This window comes from Prionailurus bengalensis, chromosome B3 (genome assembly GCF_016509475.1).
Source record: "Prionailurus bengalensis isolate Pbe53 chromosome B3, Fcat_Pben_1.1_paternal_pri, whole genome shotgun sequence".
Taxonomy (NCBI): Eukaryota; Metazoa; Chordata; class Mammalia; order Carnivora; family Felidae; genus Prionailurus; species Prionailurus bengalensis.
The window spans coordinates 136210316-136230518 of record NC_057355.1 but is presented as its reverse complement, the minus strand read 5'-3'; the positions used below and the strand labels follow the sequence as shown (position 1 = coordinate 136230518).

At 50.2% G+C, this 20203-nt stretch overlaps 1 protein-coding gene and 1 non-coding gene across 3 annotated transcripts in view; both read right to left on the bottom strand.

The window, feature by feature from the left end:
• Window positions 1-20203, bottom strand: part of SLC24A4 (solute carrier family 24 member 4) — a 172250-nt gene that overhangs the window by 54493 nt on the left and 97554 nt on the right. For both annotated transcript variants that reach the window (XM_043556876.1, XM_043556877.1), the window contains exons 3-4: window positions 4632-4708; window positions 1839-1913 (exon numbers count right to left, since the gene is read on the bottom strand). In XM_043556876.1, the coding sequence (XP_043412811.1) occupies window positions 1839-1913; window positions 4632-4708 (152 nt within the window). The remainder of the gene's footprint in view (window positions 1-1838; window positions 1914-4631; window positions 4709-20203) is intronic.
• TRNAK-CUU lies at window positions 1265-1337 on the bottom strand. Its single transcript has one exon. It is a non-coding gene; the product is annotated as a tRNA-Lys (tRNA).

Here is a 20203-nt window from a genome sequence, read left to right as displayed (position 1 = left end):
GGGTCTCCTCTGGCATCCACCTTCCAAAGCACCCTGGTCAGCCCGGGGCTCTGGAGTCCCTGAGGAACACAGAGTCTGGCACAACCTCTCTGCTGACCTTGCTGACCTTCTATAGAAGAGGTCCCTCAGAGGGGTCAGAGCTCTGGGCTTGACAGAAGCTGGGGCGTGGCACAATACTGACCTACCAGGGTGGAAACCCGGCCACCCTAACCTTGTCAGACAGGAAGGTTCCACAGAAGATGTTCTGCCATCAGAGCATCTCCAGTATCTTCTAGCAGAATACAAACTGTTCTGCCTTTGTCTCCTGGAACACCCTTCCCTGCCCTCTCTGCTTGGAGAAATCCTTCCCACTTCGGAAGTCTGGACCAAATACCACTTCCTCCACGAAGCCCTCCTAGGCTTCTCCCCGAAAGAGACATTCCCTCCCTCCTTTTGGCTCTTCGGTCCTTTGATGGCTCTTACTAGCCCCTTCCCTTGGTTTTTGCCTATAGGACCAAGGCCATCCCGCTCATCCACCTCTGTGTCCTTACAGAGACAGGCAACCTTGAGGGGCACCTCCACGGCACATGGTCCTGTGCCATTGGTCACCCATCTTCCACAGGCTTCTGCCACCCCCAGAATGGCAGGGGACCCCCCCCCCATTGCTGGGGTCCCCAAGCTCTCGCATTAGTGAGTGCCCAGAGCGCACACTCTGTAAGGCCCAGCTGACTGGCTCTCCCGAGGGCCTCCTCCGAGGAAGCAGCAGGTGGCTTACCCCCAGCACACCGCTCCAGGGGCCCTGAGGCGAGAGACCTCCCACCCCGACACCCCCGGCGGCCATTTCCAGATTCTCTCCTTAGGCTCCTTCTCTGGCTCAATTCGCTTACTGACCTGTGGCTCGTTCTGAGCGGGGTGAGAAGTGGAGTGGTGAGCAAAGGGGGGGCGGGGGGAGGGGAGGCCTTTGCACACCCCTGCCAGGCCACTCCCTCTTCAGGAGGCCCAAGTCAAAAAGTCCCTGTTCTGTGCCGAGCAGCAGGGAAGCACCTGTCCTAACAAGCTGTGTCCCCCGGCTGCCAATGTCACAACAACAAGGCGGCCTCAAGTAGCTGGGAGATTTCACACGGACGAAGTGAGCCAAAGCCCAGAGTCACCTGCACATAGTAGGTGATGCAAACAGAGGTAATTTTCCTTTCCTGGCTGGAAGCCAAGAGTAAGGCAGAGCTGAGAGACACGGGAGACTTAAAAACAAATTTCTTTGTAAGATTTTATTTTTAAGCAATAACTACACCCAACATGGGGCTTGAACCCACAGCCCCGAGATCAAGAGTCACATGCTCTCCCGACTGAGCCAGCCAGGCGCCCCAGCACTGGAGTTTTTACGTGTGAGGCAAGAGACAAGAAAACCAAACCTTCACAAATACTTAAAGGGAAAAACGTCAGCCTGTGAACTTGGAACAAAGGGCCTTCCTCGCTCCGCCTCTGCATCTTCCCCAAAGACACAGATCCCTACCTGGTGCCTGCCACCTGCAGCTTGGTATGAGAAATGCTCCCTAACCAGACAGGCTTGGCTTCACGGCCAACAGCTCGCCATGAAGCCAGAGGCTCTGGGTGATGACCGCACGCCTCTTCTTCTGCCAAATCTGGGAGAAGACGCCCCCCCCCCCCCCGCCCACCGACTCTCCTCTGGGCGTTCCAAAGCCAGGCTTTGCTGGGGCCACACTAAGCGTTTGGTCTGACCATCTTCACCACCAGAGTGCTCCCCACTCAGTCTGGCCCTGACACGTCCCGTGTCCTTGGTCGCCCCAGCCCTCCACCCCCACCCCGGCTTTGCTGAGGGATCCCAAGTCCCTCCTGCGTACCTCGCAGATCTTCTCTAGAGACGGAACGAAGAAGTCGTCACACACTATGGCCAAGGCGTAGAACATGTACAGAGCCTGAGAAGGAAATGGGGGATCGTCAGCGAAGGCACCTACCGCCAAGGAGGCATGGCTGGGCATCCGTCATGCCCAGAGCCAGCCTGCCAAGGCGGAGGCACACACAGAGGAAGGTTCTAGCACCACAGAGGCTGGCTCCCTCAATCCTCTCACGAGCAGATGGGGAAACTGAGCCCAAGGAGGGGAAATAATATGCTGGGCGGCAAAGGGGCCAAAAGCTCAGGCCACACGGCCTTGGGCTCTTTCCTCTGCTCTTAAAGCAACAGCTATCTCCCTGGCACTTGAGTATGGTCTCGAAATGCAAGATCTCACCCTTAGGGCCAAGGAGAGCATTTAGAATCACCCTTTTAAGAGTTTAAAATAATAATTATCCCAATTTTCCCCCTTCATTTTTGCTGAAGGCACCATTTTCTTCTTACCAGCTGGCCACCCCCTGCCGAAACAAGTGGCAACTTGAGAGCCAGCGGTACCTGGGATGCTACCTAATGTTGGCAGAGGTTCAAAGACACAAGCCACTCACACTGGGGGGTTCAAGGCACAAAAAGTCCAGATTCTAATGCTGATTCTGGGACTCAGTTGCCATGTGACTTTGGATAAGTCACATCTCCAGGTCTCCATTTCTTCATCTGTTTAATGGCATAGTGAGAACAGATTGACAGTTTTCACACGGTTTTATATACAGAACCCCTCCCTGCCCTGCCCATCCAAGATGGTTTCCCTGAGCCTAGACTATGGGCCAGGCACTGTTCCAGGCATCAGGGATACATGGTGAATCCGCCAGGAAATGCCTCTGCCTCCTGTAACTTACCTTAGCGGGGGACAAAGAGACAAAGTCTAACTGTTGGGGAAAGGCAAGTGCAAAGGTCCTGGGGCAGGAGTATGCTTGGTGCACCTGAGGAACAGCAAGGTCACTGATGCAGGTAGCACACAGTGAGACGGAGATGGAAAACAGAGGAGGTGAGGTTGGAGGGAAAGGCAAGGACCAGAGAGTCCGAGGACAGGTGGGACTTTATGCTAAATGCTAAGGGAAGCATTTCTTTCTTCAAAGACAAAGTGATATGGATGCTCTATTCACAAAAATGGGAAAGGCCGGGCTGCTTCAGCAAAAACAATTGCGAAGTTGCTGAAGTAGCACACTGATTAATGGTGATTAAATCAACTGGAAGATCGGCTGTGGCCAAGGCCTCCAAGGCCTTATCTCCTGGAGCCCAGGTATGCTGTCCCTGGATCTAATTATCTTTGGGGGGAAAGCAAAAAGAAACAAATACCGGGGGTGTGGGTAAAGGAGAGAGACTCTTCTATAAAAATCTCAGGATACAGACTTGAGTTCACCGCCCCCCCCCCCCATAAATTCTCCCCAACATCATCTCCCGGGCAAAGGGTGATCTGTGGGACCCCAGCTCTCTTGATTCCCTCAGCAACACTCAAGAGAAAAGGAGGCCAAGAAGGCACCACGGCCCAGGCCAGGAAATTCTGAGAAGCCTCCTAGTGTCACAGACGACAACTGGCTCCAAAGCTTGAGCCTTTTCTTGCTCTAAAGAAGGGGTCAGCAAAGTTTTTCTCAAACGGCGAATATTTTAGCACTGACAGGCCACGCAGTCTCCATCGCGATGACTCTGCCGCAGAAGAGTACACGGAGTGGGTAGGGCTGAGTTCCAATAAAACTTGATTCACAAAAACAGGAGGTGGGCTGGATTTGGCCCTCCAGCCACAGTTTGGGAATGTCTGCTCTCCAGGGTTTCTGCAAAATTCCTGAGGTGTTCTCAGGTTCAGGAGAAAAGGCTTTGGGTCGGCAAATGCCAAGACCTTCATGGGGCAGAGCACCAGAACTACGGGACTAATTCGCCAAACCCACACCCTCTCAGTGAAAGGGGAGGGCGCGGGAGAGCCAGGGGAAGTGGATAGATAATAACTGTCACAGAAATACCCAGGACTGTCGTTCAATATACTGGGTGGGGTTTAGCAGGCACAGATAATCCAGAAATGACCGGAATGGCTGTGTCTATTTACAAATGTAATTTGCCTACTCCCGTCACAGGAGAGCTGACTTTGACCTGTGACTTAGGTTTGGACCCGCTGTTCCTCTTGGAATTGTTGTTTGAACTCCACCACTTGTCACCAAGGCGCATCTAAATACACCAAGGCGCATCTAAATCCAATTCTCCAGGAATTGGAGAAGTGCACCAAAGTTTTCAATTATAGATTTATGGCAGGGTGGTGAAATTGGGGGGGGGGGTGCGGGGAATCCCGGCAATCATGTATAGGGCGCTTTTTTTTTTTAATTTAGTGACTTTATTTTTTTTTATTATATGAAATTTATTGTCAAATTAGTTTCCATACAACAGCCAGTGCATATCCCAAAAGACGCCTACAGGGCGCTTCTTGACTCACATGCACGCGTGCTCACAACGTCTGGGAAAGAGGCTGTCACTCCCTTTTTATAAAAGCAGAAGATGGGGCACAGGAAGACGGGACTTCGGGGTCACTTGCTGCGCAACCCCGAGCAAGCCACCTGACATCTTTAAGATTTCTTTTCATCTTCTTTTCTTCTTTCTGGCGGGGAGGGTTAAAACGGGTCCAGGATCCGTTCTCCTGGCGGGGCGCTTCCAAGGGTGGGACATCTTTGGCACGCCAGGGCTCTGCTGTGCTCTGCACACAGGCGTCACCTGCCGGAGGTTTAGGAACATCCCAGCCCCTCCCCCCCACGCGGCCACTTACTCCGAGGATGTGCAGCAGGACGGCTCCGTGCTGTCGCTCCTTATTGGAGAACAGGTCTGTGGGGAACTCATGAATCGCTGCAAGACAAGGGGGCAGAGTGTTAGTCTCAGTGGGCCTCCCGATGGGACGGCCCCCCCTTGCAGTCTGAGTCTGGAACTGCAGAGTCTGTTGGGCCAGGAACCGCCCCGGGAGGGGGCCAGCCGGCTGCTTCTCCTTAGGCCACGGCAGACCTGTGCTCTCCAGTAAACGTTGCTGAACACGAATTATCCTGGTGGGACAGTAAAATGGGACAGCGCTGTGGGGAAACAGTCTGGCAGGTCCTCAAAACGTTAGACTGAAGAGTTGCCACGGGCCCCAGGGAGTCGACTCCCAAGTATCTGCCCAAAGGAAAACACGTCCACACAAAGCTTGCACACGAGTGCTCGTGGCAGTGTGATTCATGATCGCCTCGAAGTGGAAACACCCCAAAGAGCCACCAGTGAATGAACGGATAAATAAAGCGTGGTCCATCCAACGGAATAGTATTTGGCACTAAAAAGGAAGGAAGCAAAGGGGCGCCTAGGTGGCTCCGTCGGTTAAGCGTCCGACTTCGGCTCAGGTCATGATCTCACGGTTTGTGGGTTCGAGCCCCGCGCCGGGCCCTGTGCTGACATCTCGGAGCCTGGGGCCTGCTTGTCATTCTGTGTCTCCCTCTCTCTCTGCCCCTCCCCCACTTGTGCTGTCTCTCTCTCTCTCTCTCTCTCTCTCTCAAAAATAAATAATAAACAATAAAAAACTTTAAAAAGAAAGGAAGTACTGATAGATGATGGAAGAACCATCCAGGAAGAACCTGGAAGAACCCTGGAAATGGTATGCTACGTGAAAGAAGCCAGTCGCACAAGACCACATGTTGTAAGATTCCGTTAATATAAAATGGCCGGAATAGGTAAATCTATTTGGTAGATTTGTGGTTGAGTAGGACTGGGAGGTATGAGGGCTTGGGGGGTAACAGGTAAGGAGGGCAGGGTTTCTATCTGGGTTAATGAAAGTGTTCTAAAATTGTGGTGATGCCTGCATAATTATGAATATGCTGAAGAGCCACTCAAGTGTGTAACTTTAAATAGATGGATTGTACGGTATGTGAATTAAATAAATTAAATAAAGCTGTTACTGTGGCAAACTTCAAACTTGCTGTCCCAGGATTCTGGGAGATCACCCGTTGCCACAGTCAGATCAGAATTGAGAAGCAGGCTTATTCCCTCACTCTGGAGTCATTTCTGGTCCCCTGGCTGCCCCCCAGAGTTCAGGGACACGTGTTCTCCTGCAAAGCCCTTTCAGCTTGTCCAAAGCTCACTGGTCCCTCTTCTCCACCTCTCCGACCACCCATGACGGATCTGTCACTCCAAATGGGGAAGCCAAGATCCCAAAGAGGTCAGGTGACATCGGCTGGGTTGGGGATGGCAGTGCTGGCAGGACAAACCCCTGTCCCCACCTGCCCCTCTCCCCCATGCTGTGGACTCTCTCTGTGGAGCCACACACACAGGGAAAATCATCCGTGGGAGTGAGGCTCCAGGTAAGTCTTGGGGCATGACCCCAGGCTGAGGTGTAGCAAGGTAGGGATGAGGTCTGAGAGCATTGGCCCCTGTCCCCTCATCCCCTGGACCCCTCAGCCACCAGGTGCTTCCACTGGCATACCGCCATCTTGGATCATTGGGTACCAGGTCATAGCCCCTCCTTTGGCCCCAAGAATACCCTGCTGGGGTGGGTACCACCACTCCTGTTACAGGCTCTCATCATCCTTGGATGGTGGTAGGTGGCCCTGTGATGTGCAGAGCCTTCTGCATCAGAAACCAAGCACTTGGCTTTGGGGTATCACCCTTGACATTCCCAAAGGATCTGGGCCACTCGTTTGCTTCTTGGGCCTCAGAAAGTTCACAGATAATTAAGGAATAATTCCTTCTCACCCCACCTGCCCATTCAAGATGACCAATGGATAACTACATTGTGAATGTCATTTCTACAAGTCTTCTGTCAGACACTCCCACACCCCCACGTCTCCATCACATCCAGCTAGACTAGAAGCTCCGAGAAGGCAGGGCTCCACACTGCCCCGTATTACATTCTCAGGGCCTTAGCCAGGCCTGGCACACAGCAAATTCCCAAAACGCTTTAACAGTCAACTGAATAAGGGTGCTGGGGGTGGAGGGTGCGGCTCAGTTGGTTAAGCATCCGACTTGGGCTCAGTTCAAGACCTCGCGGTCCGTGAGTTCACGCTCTGTGTCCCGCTCAGAGCCTGGAGCCTATTTCGGATTCTCTCTCTGCCCTTCCCCACTCGTGCTCGGTCTCTGTCTCTCTCAAAAATAAACGTTAGGGGAGCCTGGGTGGCTCAGTCGGTTAAGCATCTGACTTCGGCTCAGGTCATGATCTTACGGTCCGTGAGTTCGAGCCCCGCATTGGGCTCTGTGCTGACAGCTCAGAGCCTGGAGCCTGCTTCACATTCTGTGTCTCCTTCTCTCTCTGACCCTCCCCTGTTCATGCTCTTGTCTCTCTCTGTCTCAAAAATAAATAAACATTTAAAAAAATTAAAAAAATAAACATTAAAAAAATTAAAGTCAACTGAATAAAAAATAGTAAACTACTAACAACCCATATTCTCTTATCCTATTAGAATGCTTTCATTGCCCTTACAGACTCCTTGAACACTTAGAATGACACCTGGTTCATAGCGGGTGCTCAATAAATGCTTGTAAATATACTCTCTAGGACAAAAATCTCTTCTCTGGAAATATAATTTGGCCCTAAGCTCTGAAAATGATGACTTCTCCCTTATATGGAAAATCTTCTGTTTTTTAAGACCAGATTCTCCCACAAGACATGGAAAACATCAGCTCCCCAGACACCCAGAAAATGTTCCCACTTTAAAACAAGCAGCATTTAATGAAAGATGGATTCTTTCTCTTCTCTGGGGTATTTTTCCTTCTGTAATCTAAATTCTTTAATAAAACTGCTGCTGTCATTTCAAGGGCAGGGGTCTGCTTCAAGGTCTGTCGGCTCAGAGATGATAATTATAAAGGAAGGGGCTCAGCATTCCTGCGGCCAGGGCCTTGTTTCCAGGAGAAACGTAACAGCCCAGGATATTTTGGTGCAGATCAATGGACATTTCTGCGCCGAACATTCGACACTGTTCCTGATTCTCCAAATCTGTGTTCAGAGAGCTGGTGATTTATTCAATCCTGGGAATTCTTTGAAAATTAGAATAAAGTAATGCGCCTTTCTGCCGTGAGGATGTATCAGCTGGGCTCCGGGAGGGGGGGAGGTATGGCTTATAAATGGCTTTGTCCTTGGTAGGAACAGGCTTCTATTGGTTCAGCCACAGCCTCTTGCTCTGCGACCCCCTGCGTAGGCTGGAGGGCTGCAGAGGGGAGGAGATGCCATCCATGCCTTAATTTTGCCAGCAAAGATGGAGTAACCAGCACACCTACCAGCTGCTAATGACCCATTGCCCTCTGCACCCACCCAAGTCCTCTGGACACACGATGAACTCATGAGGCAGGCCCTGTAGCCATGAAGGTCCCTGTTTTCCAGATGAGGCTCAGAGGGGGCAGTGAGCAGCTTGGGGACCCCAGCCACATAAGCCAGGATGCACAGCGGGACCCTGAGCTCCTTGTCTAGGATTAAGGGCTGCCTCTAACCCAGACGGAGATCCCAGTTCTGATGCAACTGCCCACAAGCTTGTGGGGCCCCGGCTGCGTCCGTCCCTCTATTTCTTCAGGAGCCATCTGCTGCCACGCAAAGTGGTGGAACGCTCACTGCTACTATGTGCTTAGGAGCGGGCAGATGGCCACCCTGCCCTCCCCCGTCAGCAGCTGGTAGCTGGGACCAGTCCACTTCTCAGTTCAGGAATCGAAGCTTCTAGAAACTGGCGTCTGGGCAGCAGACCACGGAGCAGGCACAGCAGGTACCTGTCCGTCCCACCTCCATCGCGAACAGCAGGAACTTTAAACCACAGACAGCCTATGCACCTGCTCAGGGCACTGTCTTTAGAAGCAGATGACAGGTTTCAGGAAAGGCCTCTGCCCCTTTCCTATTACTCTCATGACCTTGGCAAGCTGCTTAACACCTCAGGGACTGTCCCCTCGCCTGTAAGTGGTGATCACCATGCCCACCAGGCTGCGGTAAGGGTTAAGGGATCCAGACAACTCTGCACGGCACTCCGTGTCATTCAGAACGGTTACCTTACAGACCCCACACTTGATACAAGTCTGCCCCCACCCCCGTTCCAGACAACGAGCCTTGGGTTTGTGAAAGCAAAAGGGAAGACAAAACCAGCTTAGTGGGGAAGAGCAAGAGACCGTGGAGATCAGACCCGGCCACATCAGGGTCTGGATGCTGCTGCTACTTAATCCTGGCTTCCTGAGAAAAACTCCTCTCCTGGCCTTGCTGGGATCAGGAGCCCCTGGGCCACGTTCAAGGGTGCGGCGATGCTTGCAATGTCTGCAAGGGGCCGAGCCGCCCCGTCTGCTCAAATCCCCACCAGGGAGGACGGAGGAATCAAGGGGGCAGGTGCATGAAGCTTTTGAGGCCATGCCTAAGCCTTTAAGCTGCAGAAATCCGGCAGCGGTGGGTGTGGGGGAAAAGATATGCCTTCAGGTGGAGCTGAGCTCAGGAAACCAGGGATGATCCCAGCACCCTGACACCTGCGGACGGGGGTTGGGGGAGCCCGGGGCGAGAGGAAGGGAGGGAAAGCTGCCAGAGACCCAGCAACCACTGCCCACCTCCCTTTTAGGATTCTTTCCTTTGAACTTGGGTGCCCAGAGCCGGCTTCTCCATCACTCTAGGTTCTGAACACACCCCTCTCCTTACATTACACCTCGGGCGTGAACCTTCTAGTCCACCCACACTCCGCTGGGTCCAGGGCGGGGGGGAGCTGGGGAGAGGTCTTTCCTGCCAGGTGCCTTCCTGAACATCGGAAGGAAAACTTTAAGACCCCTGGGGACAAAAGCCTCTGCCACCCTCCCCTCCACCACCAGCGACCTAACACCTTATAAATGAGACCCCTAGGCACACTTGACCTTCTCTGTGGACAAGCTCACACGGATAATGCCATTCTATTTCAGGAACCCTGAGTTCATGTTACCCCTTCAAGGCTCCGTACTTTTGCCAACAGTGCTGCTAGTTTTCAAAATGTATTAATTCGTTCAAGCATTTGCTGAGCACCCTCGGTAGATGTCAGGCCTTCTGGGCATGGGCAGATGGGATCCCGATGCATCTGTGAGCATCCGCAGGCCTGGCATTTTTTTCATCCTGGAGCGTGATTGGACCTTCAGAGAAAGGCAAAGTTATCCAGAAAGCGGTAGGTTATCAAGATGGCAGACGCCCTGCTCCTGAAAGAGCCCAATATGAATTTCTTGAGCATTTACTGTGTGCGGGACACAAGCATTTACTACGAGCATCCCAGACGTGCCCTTGAGGGGCTGGTGCAAGTTAGACAAGTAGACAAAAGACTGAGAGATGACGAGAAGCTTGCAAGAATGACGGGGAGCGAACCAAACCAGGGTTGGGGAGGGGGTTTCTGACACGAGGGGGGAGGGGGAACACAAGCCCATGGAGAGAGTGGCGCCCACATCAAGTTTCGAAGGCTGCATTACAAACTTCTCAAAGCCCTCTCATCTGTCACATCAGTCCTGAGAAGACCGTCATCCCCATTTTCTTGATGACAAAATAGAGGTTCTGAAAAGCTAAACGAGGCGCCTGTGGTCACGCAACCAAGGTTTGGCACAAGCGAGGCCAGGGGGACACAGGCTGGGAGCCCAACCGACACCAGTCTCTCCATCAGAGCATTCTGCCCGCAACAGGTGCACATCTCAGAACTCGAGTCTCCTTTACCCAAGGACAGGCTCCGTACCCCTGCAAGCTCTGAGGACCACAGCCAGAAGTCACATTCCTAAAAACAGGACCACACACATGTTACAGGTCCATTCCGCTGACAGTCCGCGAGCCGCCCATGCAGAGGTCTTGTCCGTCACTCCATGGATCTACGGAAACCCGTCACTCATCTTTCTCAACATACTTGAAACGTTTAATAAAACTGACCACGCCCTACTTATGATGTATGAACATATGAATGATCTATCCACCCACCCACATTACATACAGAATTCTTTATTCGGGGCGTGCATTTCTACGGGTCTTGGGACATCCACCACCACGCCCCGAGACAGCAGAGTTCCATCATCCCCCAAATTCCCTCGTGCTGCCTTTTTGTAGTCAAACCCTCCTCTGCACCCCAACTCCTGGCAGCTACTGGTGTCTCCTTTTCCCATAGACTGCCTTTCCTAGAATGTTCTGTCAGTGGAATCATACAACATGCAGCCTTTCTTTTGGCTTCTTTCACCCCTTCTGGTCTTGCTTCTTTTACTTGGCAAAATGTACCAGGATCCACCCACATTGCTGTGTGATCCCACCTTCACACGATGCTCTCACTTCGTTTCTTTGACACCCCCCCCCCCGCTTGCACAGTGTCCTTCAGAAGCCCCTCCTTTGTGGGACCCCAAATACTGTGGTTCTCAGGGCTCTGCCCAAGCCCTCTTCTCCATCTACACACTCTCCCCAGGTGGCCTTGGCCTTGAATTCCTAATCTCTGCAGACATCTCCCAAATCCCAACCTTTGCTGAGCCCGAGACCCAACATACCCAGGTGCCAACCGGTCATCACACCTTAGCCATCCTATAAGTACCTTAAACTGTCCCCGGTGAGTGGCCCACCATCCATGTTGCTCTGCACGCAAGAAATCCCGGCGCTGTCCCTGATGACCTCCTCCTCCCCCACGCCCTGTGACGGGTGGACAGGGCCAAGGGCACCCAGCTTCCATTTCAACTTCCTTCCACGCACCTTCCTGTCAGGGATGCTAGACAGCGCACAGGCTGTGCACTGCATAGTCACATGTTCACACATACCGGCCCTATTTCCTGTCCTGTGGAGTCTGGACGACCTTGAAGCTAAGGGTTCTGAAGGAGAAGCAGGTTCTGCCAAGCCAGGGGGCTCAGAGGGAAGAAAAGACGCAGAGGGGTTCTTCCTCTGGCGACCAAGGTTATAAAGCCCATGTGTTGAGAGGCTCTCCTGGCAACAGCACCCACTTCCGTATTTCCCCACAGGATGTCTTTGAACTTGATCATCCCATTTCCAACTCCTGTTCCTTTAGCCTTTCTTGAAACTTTGTAAACACATAATTCTCTGAATTCCTTTCTGTTTAAAAATATGGAGAATGGCTTCTATTTCCTGTACTGAACACTGACTGACACTCTGTCCTACTATTTTTTTCAAGTTTATTTATTTCGACAGAGAGAGAGAGAGAATGAATGAATGAATGAATGAATGAATGAATGAATCCCAAGCAGGCTGTGCAATGTCAACGCAGAGCCTGATGCAGGGCTTCATCTCATGACCCTGGGACCATGACCTGAGTTGAGATCCAGAGTTGGATACCTAACCGACTGAGCCATCCAGGTGCTCCACACTCTGCCCTCTTTTAGCCAATGCTCCTTAGGGTCCTGGCCATCTCACTTCCTAACCAGCTTGAGTTCACCCACCTCTCCGTCTCCACCAACCTCTCCCAATGTGCCCCTTTCTGCATTCCACACAGAACCAGACCAGTTCCTCCACATGCGCATATGGCCTGAAACCCTTCCATGGTTTCCAATTGCTCTTAGGATAAAGGCCCAAACCCGCATGGTGTGGCCCGGACAATCTCTCGTCTTCTCAAGCCACCTGCCCTCCCACACTGGCTCTGCTCCGGCTTCACCGCTCAAGCCTGTGAGCTGTTGGATCCTGGCATGAGGTGGGTGTTCAGAACATGTCCACGGAGTGAATACATGTCTGGCTTTCCACCTCCCTTCGGACACAAACCCGAGAGCTGCTAGAACGAGCTCTGCCCCAAGGATATCTAGGAGACAGGCTGGCAGGCCCTGCTTTCTCGGCTCTGGGCTTCCAAACTGCTGCTTGGATGCTGAACCATGACCTTGCCCAGAAGGAAAGTGCTGGAGGGAGATGTGCTTCCATTAGATGCTGATCCTTCCCCGACCTTTCAATTAGTCGATTCTCTTTAGGGAATATAAACTGTGAATTGAATTTTTCAAAACAGAAAAAAATTGCCTCAAAACACGCCATTCTCTCTCTGCTTTCTACCTTGGTTAAAAATAGCCCCACGTTCTAAGCCCTGACGTTTATTCTGAAACTATGCAAGTGAGACCGTAAGGCTGGAGAGTAATTTAAATAGCTTCAAACTTCCATCATTTCAACTTGTGTGTTTTAGAAACCACCCAAGTGCCAGAAACCAAAAGCAAAAAGAAAAAAAAAATCGTGATTTTCCCCCAATTCTATGGTTTAAAATAACTTTGCTAAGAATTTTATACCTTTCATGGGCAATAGTTGGAATGTCTAGGTTTTATCATCACCCTCATGTCTCAAACAGGAGCAAAAATAATTAAATCACTGGCCTAACCAGCTTGAAAAGGAGTTTAAAATCCTATCTTTTTTTTTTTTTCCAGCACATTCCAAAAGAGATTAAGCACCACCAAAAATAAAAATTTGATTGGAAGATCCAGCAGCAGGATCGCACTCTCCAGGAGCAACCGCCACGGAATTTTAGGGCTGGAAGAGGTTCCAGATGCTACGTGGCCCAGTTGTCCTTCACCCAGGACAGGGCATTGGGCTTATCAAAATTGGGGGCAGGGGGACATTTTCTAAGCCAACACCGCCATCCCCAACTCTGTCCCTAGCCTGATGCTGAATTTCCTTATCCTGTCCGTGAGAACCACTTAACTTCCCATTTTAAGGGGGAGAAAAGCACACTGACGTCCAGAGAGGTCAAGGGCTTTCTTTACCCAGCATCCCAGCTGGTTAGCAACAGAACTCCAAGAGCCCAGAGAGACAAGTGGACAATGGCCACGGCACACAGGACCACAAGACTCAGACTCCTATGTCTGCAGGAAGCCCAACGAACCACGACTGGCCCAGACGGTCAGGGCTCGGTCAGCAAGCCTCCTGCTCGTCGCCACTACCAACTCAAGACCAGCCAGAGAAAGCTAATATGCTCCCTGTAACAGACTGAATAAAACTCATGCCCAGCAGGCACCTTATTTAGAAATTAGGTGTGTTAGGCTGGGAGGGCTGCTGCAACAAAATACCACCGGCTGGAGGGCTTCAACAACAGAAATTCGTTTCCTCGCACTTCTGGAGGCTGGACATCCAAGATCGGGTTGCCCCCCGGGGTTGGTTTCTGGTGAGGCTCCTCTTCCTGACTTGGGGACTGTGGTCTTCCTGCTCTGTCCTCACGTGGCCTCCTCTGTGTGCGTGCAGAGACTGTGAGCTCTGGAATCTCTCCCTCTTCCAAGGACCGGTCCTATTGGATTAGGGCCCCAGCCTTATAACCTCATGTTACCTTAATTACCTACCAAGGTGCTCTCTCCAAATACGGTCACATGGAGGTTAGGGCTTCAACATACGGACTGGGGAGTGAGGTGGGGAGACATAATTTTGTCCATAACATAGGGTCTTTGCCGATGCAATTATTTAAATAAAAATGAAGTCATACTGGATTAGGGTGGTCCCTAAATCCACTGACTGGTGTCTTTATAAGAGGAAAGGACACACGAAGACACAGAGAAGGCAGGTGGCGACGAACTCAGAGACCGTAGTGACATGTCCAGCAGCCAAGGAACACCAAGGATGGGTGTAGCCACCAGAAACCAGAGCAGAGACAGCAGACAGATTCCCCCCAGAGCCTTCAGGAGGAACCAACCCTACGGATACCTTGATCTCAGACTTCTGGCCTCTAGAACAAGGACACAATACGTTGATTGTTTTAAGTCACCCAGTTTGTGGTAATGTTACATCAGCCCTAGGAAACAGACATACTCCCCAAACCAATGGCATGAGATGTCCTGCTTCTAGTTCACCGTCCGCCAGCCTCCCGTGCCAATGACCTCCCACCAGGGCACACCCTAGGCCTCTCCTGTTTTCACGATAAGGCTTTTCTACCCCCCTACCTGCCTGAGTCTCTGCCAAGGGCAAGCGGTGGTAGTGGACCCCCTTGCTACAGTACACGGAGCGAACAGCAGGGATGTGTTCTCGTCTGGGTGGACTTTGTTCATCTGCATGATTCCACGGGCCGCTGGCTGTGTCTGGCTGTATTTCTCCCACAGTAGGTTGGGCGGTCTCATAGTGCCATGGGGACAATTCGTTCACCCCTCTTCTGCCCCCACCTCTGCTACAGGATCTGATAAAGAATGCACACAACGTATCTCAAGTTCATCAGCAACCGAGATTCTTATCCACATTACAACCACCAAACTCTGAGCCACTCACCAGCCACCACACAGAGGTACTGAGTATGTCAAAAGGACAGTGATTATTAGGGTGAACTGTTTCTACTTGGGGGACACAGATGTAATTTTTTGTTAGCATGATATGATGTTTTATGTATAAACCACAAACAGCAAATAGGTGTGTATATGGGCCCTCTAAGTACCTGACACATAATATTCCTTTTAATCCTTACAACAAGGGGCACCAGGGTAGCTCGGTTGGTCAGGTGTCCGACTCTTGATTTCGGCTCAGGTCGTGATCTCGTCGTAAGATCGAGTCCCTCATTGGGCTCTGCGCTTGCTCACTCTCTCTCAAAATAAATAAATAAACATTAAAAGTAATCCTTATAACAAGCCTGTGAAATATTATTTATCATCAGCTCCATTTTACAGATGGGCAAACTAGGGCACAGAAAGGTTAAGGAATTTACCCAAGGACACACAGCATCAGAGCCAAGAGTGATATCTGGGTAATTCAGCTCTAAAATAGCACTTGACTGTCTATGAAGAACCAGAAAGTGTTTCTTCTCTTTGACCCAACTCATCACTGGCTTGTATTCTGTTATTCAAAATATAAGGGAAAGACCACACATGTGAAGATGCTCATTACCTCTAAAGATAAAACACTGAAGTCCCTAATCATCCAGTAGTAGGGAAATGGTTATGTAGTTGTGACACATTTCTCCGATCCCTCCACGAACATTTACTGGCGTCCACCCCACCCCAGCATGGCTCTGTATCCTGGGAATGCATCCATGAACAAGAGAGGCAAAGCCTTTGCCCTCATGACAAATTTAGACCAAGTGTTATTGAAAAGACATTGGATGTGGAAATAAAACTAATTATAAATGAAAAAACACACACGATCGCGTGTGGTTTGCGTGCAGCTATGCACAAATAAGCGAATGAAAAGAACCGGAAAGAAATATACCAAAAGCAATCTAGCGGCTATAGCAGGTGGAGGAATTCTAAACGGCTTCCTCTTGCATGCCCCTCCCCACTCTGCATGCCCCCCCCTCTGCATACACTCCCCCCACTCCACATGCCCCCCTCTGCATGCACCCCCCTCCACATGTGCCCCCCTCTCTGCATGCACCCCCCCACACTCCACATGCCCCCCTCTCCACATGCACCCCCCCACTCCACATGCCCCCCCACTCCGCATGTCCCCCCCACATGACCTCATCCTGACTAATTATGTGAAGACCCCATTTCCAAATAAAGTCACATTCAGAAATATCAGGACTTCAACATCTCTTTTTGGGGGATGCAGTTCAACCCACAACGGTGCTCGTATTGTTGACTTGATTAACTCGATCTGTGGAACACAGGCGTAGAAAATAACTCCCCATAAAAGAGCTCTTAAGAAAACACAGCAATGGCCATCAGTAAGTCTTTCGTATGCTCTAATTTTCTCAAGACAATCCTGATTCACATCTGCTGTCCAGAATGCTTAACGGTGCCCCTTCCCTCTCAAAAGGGTCTCGGTTTGGATGATACATTTCATGGTCACTCTGCTCATTAGGAGTTCAGTTACCTGGAGCAAATATTAATACCAATTAGCTAACAGAGTTCAAATTAATCTGTGTCGATATGCCAGGAAAGACCTTCATCATTTCTAACACAGACACTCAATATACCCTTATCCTGGCCGGCCTCAAGTTCAACAAGGTAAGTGAATACTTGCTGGGGAAAGGCAAGTGCGGAGCACGACCCCCAAGGACACTCAGACCTAGGCAAGGATGGATGAGGTAAGAGTAAGCAGGGGTCCCGGCCCCCTGCTAACCAGTAAGGGACCTGGGGGAGGTTGGAACGGCCCTTCCCTTTACCTGGTGCCGAGGTCAGGGCCAAGCTCTGTGCTGGAAGGGATGGGTAATCTCATGTGGCAACCCGGCTCAGCTACAGCACCCAATCATTTAATCAAACACAAATCTAGGTGTTTCCATGAAGGTGTTTTGTGAATGTGGTTAACACCTACCATCCAGCGTCTAACTGACTTTAAGTAAAGGAGATTGCCCCTGATAACATGGCTGGGCTTCATCTCATCAGATGAAGGCCTTTAGAGCAAAAATTCTGCCTCAAGACTGAAACGTCAGCTCTTGCTTTGAGAGTTTCTAGCCTGCCTGCCCATCCTACAGATTTCAGACTTGCCAGTCTCTGTAATGACATAAACCAATTTCCTGGACATAAATCTTGTTATGAGTGTGCGTTACGGATATGCCTCTTACTGGTTCTTTTTCTCTGGAGAATTCTGACTGATACACTGGACCTTGGCAAACTGGGCCTGGGAAGTGGAGAATGAGGAGCTGTTCCTCCTGTCCCCTGGATGAGGCAGAAGCCAGAGGCCAGGAGACAGAGGGACAAGCACATAGAGTTCGCAGAGGGACCTGCCAGGCTACTCTCACCATTTGATAACCCACAGCTGTAGGTCAGGGTCACCCCCTCAGCATCCTTAGGTCACTCCCTGCCTCCCCACTCCACCCCCTGGGGGTTTCCCGTTTGGCCATCTTTCTCTTTGGCACAATCCTGCCTCTCCCCCAGGGGACCTCAAAACAAGAAGCATCCAGCCAGGATTCAGCACAGACAGGGGCTGAGTTCACCAGTCCTGTTTGGGAAGGCACAGTGAGATCCTCCTGGAAACAGATTGGTTTCTCCCCTCCTACAGTTGCTTGTACATCAGGCAGTCCCTCAGTGAGCACTGGCCAAGGAATTATGTGGTCCTTATAGACATTTACACATTTAATAAGCCCAACTAGTCGCTATAGTTCAAACAACAGGGTAAAGCAGGGGCGCCTGGGTGGGTGGCTCAGTTGGTTAAACCTCCGAGTCCTGATTTCAGCTCAGGTCATGATCTCACAGTTCACGGGATCGAGCCCCACATCAGGCTCTGTACTGACAGCACGGAGCCTGCTTAGGATTCTCTCTCTCCCTCTCTCTCTCTCTCTCTGCCCAACTCCCATGTGCATGCACTGTCTCAAAATAAATAAATAAGGTTAAAAATAGGGTTAAACAAAATTGCAGGTAGAAAGGAAGGAACTGGAAGCTTAATGTATTTTCCAGATGTCTCACATAGTAGGTGCTTAACTAAACATCTGTTGAATGATTGGCAGGTATGCTTTGGACATACAACCCCTCTTTCCTAAGATCTCAGAACAAAAAAAGTCTGCCTAATTCCTTCTAGGCTCTGGGCTTATTCTTGTCCTTGGCTTCTGTCAAAACATTTCCAATGAAGAGTCGCTAGGGTCTGAATTTTATTCTTGGCTTTCCTTTGTGAGCTTATGGAAAATTACTTAGCTCCTTAAGTTTCCACCAAACACTGTGAGGTTTGAGGAAGTTCTTAGCCTGTCATAAATGGGAGATTCATCTGAACCACAGAACAAAATCTAAGATAAAGCACACCAGCTCGTTGGAACTTTACCTGTGGCCATTTCTCTCCCTAGATGTTATCCCAGGCCCATCCCCTCCCCTTCAAAAAACATCAACCAAAATCAAGGTTCACGAGGCAGTAAAGAATCAGACAACATGCTGTATCAGGAGTCCAGAAAGTTCAATTCTGGCCTCAGTTGAGCCACTAACTCTGACAGACCTGACCTCAGTTTCCTCCCCAGTAAGAGGAGGGCTGAGGTAATCAGAGACATGGGACCACAACCGTTTCTCGGCTCAGTTCCACTCATGTCGAGTCCTCTTGCTGGAGAACGCCCAACACAAGGCAGGAAGGAAGCGAATCATTAAGCCACGGAAACAATTCTTGGCTTTCCTGCCAGCCCCCTCTCTTCTTCCACATACCTGCCCAACGCAGCCGACTTTTACCAGGGACGCCCCACTTTGTGTTTAGGTTAAAAAGTTAGAAATGGGGTGACACCCCCCAAAGTCACTGACTTCTCTGACTTCTCACCTGCCATGCCCTGCCACCACCCCCCCCCCACCCCTGAAGTATTTCCACTTCACAGAAAGGACGGTAGGATTTCTCTACACCTCCGTAGAGTTCAAGGCCTTCAAATGTAAAATCCGTGCAGCCCTCAATTCCATCCCCCACCATTTACGAGCCTAGTACAAGATGACGAGGAAACATTCTAACAAGGGCCTAAGAGTGACAAAATCCCAGCACACGCTGACATCTACACGAGTGGAGAATGTTCTCTAACATTTTTCTGTCCTGGAATGTGGTCTGGGAACCTCTGTTTATCCATCCGTGAAAGGGGCAGAAAAGAGAAAAGGAATAAGCATTTAAACACGTTTCAACAATTTGACCTTGTGACGATCAAGTATGTGGTCATTTTTCTACTGACTTCTTTTTCTAGTATTTTATAAAGAAACAAGGGTTTTTCGTTTTGTTTTTTGTTTTGTTTTTTTTTTGCTACAGAAAGTTTGAGAAGAAGTCATCTGGGGATGTGGTTACCAACTGAGGGTAGTTCTGTCTCCTCACCCCCACACCCAGCCTAGGTGATCTCTGGAAACATTTTTGGTTGGCAAAACTTAGGGCAGGGGTACTACCGGCATCTAGCGAATAAATGCCAGGGATGCTGACCACCTTACAAGGCATGAGATGGTGCCCCAAAGAATTATATAGCCCCAAATGCCAATAGGGTCCAGGTTGAGAAACACTAGTCCAGGGAATAAAATCAGTTAAAATGGTGGCTGCTGCCATTTTTCTAGATAGGTCTCCTGAGGCATGGGGAAACAAAAGCAAAAATAAACTACTGGGACTACATCAAAAAAAAAAAAAAAAAGCTTCTGCACAGCATAGGAAACCATCAATAAAATAAAAATGCCACCTAGTGAATGGGAGAAGTTATTTGCAAATGACATACCCGATAAAGGGTTAGTATCCAACATATATAAAGAACTGATACAGTTCAACATCAGAAAACCATAAATAATCCAAATAAAAATGGGCAAACAACCTGAATAGACATTTTTCCAAAGATATACAGATGTCAGATGTATAAAAAGATACCCAACACCACTCATTATCAGGTAAACACAAATCAAACCCACAACGAGATCACTTCACACCAGTCAGCATGGTGTGAAGGTAGGAAATGACAAGAGCTGGTAAGGATGTGGAGGAAAGGGAATTCTCGTGCACTGTTGGTGGGGATGTAAACCGGTGCAGCCACTGTGGAAAACAGTATGGAGGTTTCTTGAAAAACTGAAAATAGAATTCCCACATGATCTAATAATTCCAATATTGGGTAACTACTCCACAGGACCTTTTCACTAATTTGA